At 49.7% G+C, this 6,394-nt stretch overlaps 1 protein-coding gene across 1 annotated transcript in view; it reads right to left on the minus strand.

Annotated features, from left to right (window-relative positions):
* Positions 1-6,212, minus strand: part of esrrd (estrogen-related receptor delta) — a gene marked incomplete in the record, with an annotated part of 23,963 nt that extends 17,751 nt beyond the window's left edge. The window contains 7 exon segments of the mRNA XM_014033683.1: positions 482-754; positions 828-989; positions 1,071-1,178; positions 1,372-1,488; positions 4,462-4,606; positions 4,960-5,188; positions 5,718-6,212. Of these exon segments, the coding sequence (XP_013889137.1) occupies positions 482-754; positions 828-989; positions 1,071-1,178; positions 1,372-1,488; positions 4,462-4,606; positions 4,960-5,188; positions 5,718-5,773 (1,090 nt within the window).
* Positions 6,213-6,394: the final 182 nt, after the last annotated feature.

Genomic DNA, 6,394 nt, shown 5'->3' on the forward strand with positions numbered 1-6,394 from the left:
TCAGTCCACAGGTCAGTCCACAGGTCAGTCTACAGGTCAGTCCACAGGTCAGTCTACAAGGTCAGTCCACAGGTCAGTCCACAGGTCAGTCTACAGGTCAGTCCACAGGTCAGTCCACAGGTCAGTCCACCCGGTCAGTCTACAAGAATAGTCCACCAGGTCAGTCTACAGGTCAGTCTACAGGGTCACTACCTGACGGATGAAGTTCTGTTGATAATATTTATTGTAAAACCAAATGTTTTATAATTCAGTTTGTCTTAAAGTTGTTTTTATTGTCAGTAGAAATATTCTCTGAGCCACTGGTTGTCCTTTAAACCAACTCAAGCGGACCTGATCAGAACCTAAGATGGTCCGGTTCTGTTCTGTCCAGTATATTCCTCTAATGTCCAAATCACCAGCATCAGTTTATGTCCTTAGAGGGCCAGTTTGAACTGACTGCAGACATCAGATCACATCAAAAGTGTCGTCGGCGTGTTCGTACCAGAGTTGGCAAGCGCCATGGCCTTCAGTGCCACCGCCTCCTCCCGGCTCAGCTTCATGGACCGGTACCGGAGGCTCAGGTGACGCACTGCCTCGTACACGCCGCCCAATCCTGCGCTTCGACACTGAGCCTCGTCCAGACACATGTTGTCAGCAAATATAAGCTCCTCCCCCACTGAGCCCTGTGACCGCCAGGCCACGCCCACCAGCAAGGCTTCCATCCAACCATTCTGCAGCAGGGACATCTGATCAACCAATGAGAGTTCAGAGAAACCTAGGAAAGGTGGAGAGACAGGTGTGACTGTGGTCCAGTCCCAGGGGTCCTCTGTGGGTCTAAGTGGGTTTACCTGGGATTTGTTTGGCCCAGCCAACCAGAACCAGCAGCTCCCGGTTCAGCAGGTCACAGAGGGTCAGCAGGGTCTGCAAGCTGCTGTCGCTGGTTGACTGGTCCTGATAGGCGGCCTGCGGGCCCGGTTCTGTTAGTAGGAGATGTGAGATCACTTTGTTTCCTGAAAAACAGACCTAGAACAGTCAAAAACCCAGAACCGGACCCTTATTGAAACCTTCAGAACCAAAGAGAAGGAACTCACTCGTTCTGCCAGGAGAACCGTACGGGTTCTTTACACATGTTGTTCCACCTATCTCCAGCCGTCTTTTGTACTTCTGACGCCCCCCTCTGACCCGGTCCAAACGCACCCCTGGAACACATGTTACCTAGAGTTCACAGGACTGGACCCGACACCAGAGACCAGTCTAAAGTCTAGCTCTGAAAGGTCTGCAGGAAAGTCTGGATCTTTCTGAAGATCATTTCTCTTCTATGTGATAGTCTGTGATGACTCAGCAGAACCTGCAGTGACTCAGCAGAACCCACAATGACTCAGCAGAACCTACCCTCCCTCAGCATCCCGGCCTGCAGACACTTTTGGAAGCGACAGGCCTGGCAGGCTTTCCTCCGGCGTTTGGTGACCTCACACTGGTTGTTCAGGGGGCAGCTGTACTCCATGTTCCCTGAGAAGCACACACAGCTTCAACAACTGCTCCAGACTTTCTCTTTAAAGCTTTCAAACACAGGCACAAAACAAAAACATCTTCCTCAGTTTTATTCTTGTGAGTGGTTCAAAGAAGAGGAGTCTAGAACAGGCTTTGGTTCTGTCTGCTGTGTTTTTCTGACTTTGTCTTTACTTTGGATATTTTAAAAAGACATTCTCCTGCACTGCCCCCACCACAGGTTTTTGTTAACAGGTCAGAACCAGATGTCTGAAGAGATAGATGCAGCTGATGGTGTGAACTGGTCCTGATACTTAAGGTACTACTAGATGTGGAGGAGCAGCGGCTCTACTCTGAGTCCCTCCTGGATGACTGAGCTTCTCAACCTATCTCTAAGTAGAGCCCAGACACCCTGCAGAGGAAACTCATTTCAACCACGTGTATCCACAATCTCGTTTTGGTCAATAACCAAAGCTCGTGACCATAGATGAGGGTAGACTGATTGGTAAATCGAGAGCTGAGTCAGCTTCACCAAGACAGACCGGTACAACACCCGCATCACTGCAGACGCAGCACCAATCCACCTGTTGATCTCCTGCTCCATTCTTCCCTCATTTGTGAACAAAACCCCAAGATACTTAAACTCCTCCACTTGGGGCAGGATCTCTCTCAGGACCTACCCTTTTCTTGCTCAAGACCAAATTCTCAGATTTGGAGGCACTGATCCTCATCACGGCCGCTTCACGCTCTGCCACCAAAACAGATCCCCTCAGCACCTYGGCTGCACCTAGAAATTCTGTCCATAAAAGTTATGAACAGAATCGGTGACAAAGGACAACCTTGGTGGAGTCCAACTCTCACCAGCAACGAGTCCGACTTACTACCGGCAATGTGGACCAAGCTCTGGCACCGGCCGTACAGGGACCTAACAGCCTGTATCAACGGGCTGGTACCCCATACTCCTGGAGTACCCCCCACAGGAGTCCCCAAGGGACACGGTTGAACRCCTTCTCCAAGTCCACAAAACACATGTAGACTGGTTGAACTCCCATGAATCCTCCAGGACCCAGCTGAGGGTGTAGAACTGGTCTAGTGTTCCATGACCAGGACCAAAACCACACTGCTCTTCCTGAATCTGAGATTTGACTATCCAACGGACCCTCTTCTCCAGGACCCCTGAATAGACCTTACCAGGCAGACTCAGAAGTGTGATCCCCCTATAGTTGGAACACACTCTGTGGTCCCCCTTTTTAAATAGGGAGACCACCACCCCAGTCTGCCAATCCAGGGGAACTGCCSCCGATGTCCACGTGATATTGTAGAGTCGCATCAACCAACACAACCCCACAACATCCAGAGCCTTAAGGAACTCTGGGTGAATCTCATCCACCCCCGGCGCCCTGTCACAGAGGAGCTTTTTAACCACCTCAGTGACCTCAGCACCAGAGATTGGAGAGTCCGACCCAGGGTCCTCAGGCTCTGCTTCCTCATGGGAAGATATGTCAGTGGGATTGAGGAGGTCTTCAAAGTATTCTGCCCACCGACCCACAACGTCCCGAGTCGAAGTCAGCAGTGCACCATCCCCACCATAAACAGTGTTGGTGGCAACCCCCCCCCCCCCCCCCACGACATCCCTCACTGCCAGTGTCAACCAGCAGGTTTGAAGGGTTGCTGCTAAGACAGGCACAGACAACCGTACGGCCACAGCTCAGACAAGCCGCCTCGACGATGGAGGTACAGAATATGGCCCACTTGGACTCAATGTCCCCCACCTCCCCTGGACCGTGTTCAACGTTCTCCCGGAGGTGTGAGTTGATGCTCCGTCTGACAGGAGTCTCTGACAGATGTTCCCAGCAGACCCTCACTATACATTTGGGTCTGCCAGGTCTGACCATCATCCTATCCCACCATCGGAGCCAACTCACCACCAGGTAGTGGTCAGTTGACAGCTCCGCCCCTCTCTTCACCTGAGTGTCCAAAACATGCAGCCACAGATCAGATGAAACAACAACAAAGTCGATCATCAAACTGCRGCCTAGGRTGTCCTGGTGCCAAGAGCACATMTGGACACCTTTATGTTTGAACATGGTGTTTGTTATGGACAATCCATGATGAGCACAGAAGTCCAATAACAAAACACYGCTCAGGTTCAGATCAGGAGGGGGCGTTCCTCCCAACCACACCTCTCCAGGTCTCACTGTCATTGCCCACGTGAGCGTTGAAGTCCCCCAGCAGAACAAGGGAGGCCCTGTTAGGAGCGCTCTCCAGCACCCCCTCCAAGGACTCCAGAAAGGGTGGGTAATCTGAACTGCTGTTAGGCTCATAGGCACAAACAACAGTCAGGACCCGTCCCCCCACCTGTAGGTGGAGGGAGGCTACCCTCTTGTTCACCGGGGTGAACCCCAACATACAGGCACCAAGATGGGGGGCAATAAATATGCCCACTCCTGCTCAGTGCCTCTCAGCATGGACAACTCCAGAGTGGAAGAGTGTCCAACCCCTCTGGAGGAGACTGGTTCTAGAACCAGAGTGGTGCGTCGAGGTGAGTCCAACTATATATCTAGTCAGAACCTCTCAACCTCACACACCAGCTCAGGCTCCTCCCCCACCAGAGAGGTGACATTCCATGTCCCTAGAGCCAGCTTCTGTAGCCGAGGATCAGACCACCAAGGTCCTCGCCTTCAACCACTGTCCAACACACATTGTACCTGACCCCTACGGCCCCTCCCACAGGTGGTGAGCCCATGGGAAGGGGGACCCACGTCTACTCTTCGGGCTGTGCCTGACCAGGCTCCATGGGTGAAAGCCCGGCCACCAGGCTCCAGAAAGAGGCAGAGAATTTTCATAAAGATTTTTTTTCTAAAATGTAACTTTGTGACATACTGGTTTGTGAAGAGTTCTTCAGTAAAATCTGTTTCAGAGTTTTTCCTGAATGTTTTTRGTTCGTGGAAGAAAGTCTCACATTTCTGAGCTAAAGGCCAGATCTGTCCTTACCCTGAACCGTCCTCTTAAAGAAAGCTTTGCAGGCCTCGCAGGACGCCACGCCGTAATGAGAACCCGAGGCCAAGTCCCCACAGACCAGACACAGACCTTTAGTCCCCACAGACCCCACCAGGGTCAGGAAGTCTCCCCTCAGGACCTGGAGAAAACCAGCAGATCAGAAAAATGTCCAAAATCAGACCTGAAGAGGAATCTGATAGATTCACTTATCTGAAACAAAACTTTACATTTCTGAACACAAGAAACATTTTCCTGGACTGTCTGAGATCCAACAGAACCCCTCAATGTTTAGACCAGAATGGTTCCAGTTAAGCTCAGACTAGTTTGAACTGGATTTGAAGTTCTTTGCGTTTCTGGTTCCCGASAGGGTTTTGGTTCTGAAACAGTCTACACAACCAGAACTGGACCAGGAGACCACCACAGCTCAGATCCAGATGTTTGGTCTCCTGGTGGCAGCTGGAGCTGAACAGCGGCGAGGCTACAGTTTGTTACCGTGGCTGAAAAAGAAAACATGGAGCTGTCGGACCCCAAGCTGCTTCCTCCTGCTGGAGAGCCAGGAGTCAGACCTCCACAGAACACACTGGAGGAGGAGGAGGAGGAGGAGGAGGCCGGGCTGGGCAGGAGGAAGGCTGGCAGGTCGAGAGGAGACGAGTCGAAGAAGGAGGTGGGAGACTGAGCTTCATCAGCAGGAGAGGAGGAAGAAGAGGAGTCGTCCAGGAGGCTGCAGAGAAGATTAGAAACATCCAAACTCTAAAATCATGTTTTACACTTTGGATCGAACTTTTCATAAAAACACAGTCCGGTCCAAAAGTCCTGATCCGGTCCCTCAGTTCTGAGTCTGTAAGTAGTTCTGGATCCACAGGTTTCAATCTGACCTGATCTGACCCTCTTTCTGTCCTTGGATCACCTACACTTTGATGGTTAGTCTCAGATCCTGGACCAGATCTTTGGTCAGACCCAGTTTGAGAYGTAAATACATTTTAAAAAGTATTTTAAGAAACAATAATTAGTTTTCTGTTGAACCTGTCTTTATTGTTCTTACATTTGTTGTTTGAAATGAGAAAACTTACAAAAAATGAAACGATCACACACAACAATCAAATAAAACTAATTAAATGAAACAAATTAATAAATAAAATAAACAACAAATAAAGAAACAATAAATAAAAGGTCTTTTTGAACATTTGGAGGTTTTTAAAGGTTAAACCTCCCTAAAGTCCCTGACTGAGTGTCCTGAGGGTCAGACTCACCTGTGAGGACTGATGAAGTCAGAACCAGCTGTCAGACTCAAGTCCGTCAGGTCCATCCTGAACCTGGTCCCAGATGTGTACAAAACCACAAAGGGAGCCAAACCTGAGTCCAGGAACACAACTTGTGAGGCTCTCAGGAGACGGAGGTCTTATCTGTCCTGTTCCCACTCTGGAGAAGAAACAGGGGCGGGGCCTCCAGCCTCAGCCAATTAGGATTGACTCCGATCATCTCTGTTGATTTGGACTGTGACAGATGTAGGCCAGGACCGCCTGAAGCTCCATCCTGCTGATGCCAACCTGAAACTTTCTTCTCTGGACCTCTGAATGTCAACAAACAGAACACAATCTGTCTGTGGATTTGTTCAGAAACGTTTTACAACTTATTTTCTCTCAAACTTAGACTCACTGATTAGATCATTCAGAAACAGCCCCTTGTTAGAGTGAACAAGTGTTAAAGAGTCCAACAGACAGACTGCTGGTAGATGACTAGCGTGCTATGGTCTGAGCTTTGTCCAGGTGATGCAGCTGAGCATGGGTGAGAAGACCAGAGAGAGAAGTTTTGCAGGGACCCTTGATGAATATATACAGGTGCTGGTCATAAAATTAGAATATCATGAAAAAGTAGATTTATTTCAGTAATTCCATTTAAAAAGTGAAACTTGTATATTATATTCATA

This window comes from Austrofundulus limnaeus, unplaced genomic scaffold (genome assembly GCF_001266775.1).
Source record: "Austrofundulus limnaeus strain Quisiro unplaced genomic scaffold, Austrofundulus_limnaeus-1.0 Scaffold1806, whole genome shotgun sequence".
Classification (NCBI taxonomy): Eukaryota; Metazoa; Chordata; class Actinopteri; order Cyprinodontiformes; family Rivulidae; genus Austrofundulus; species Austrofundulus limnaeus.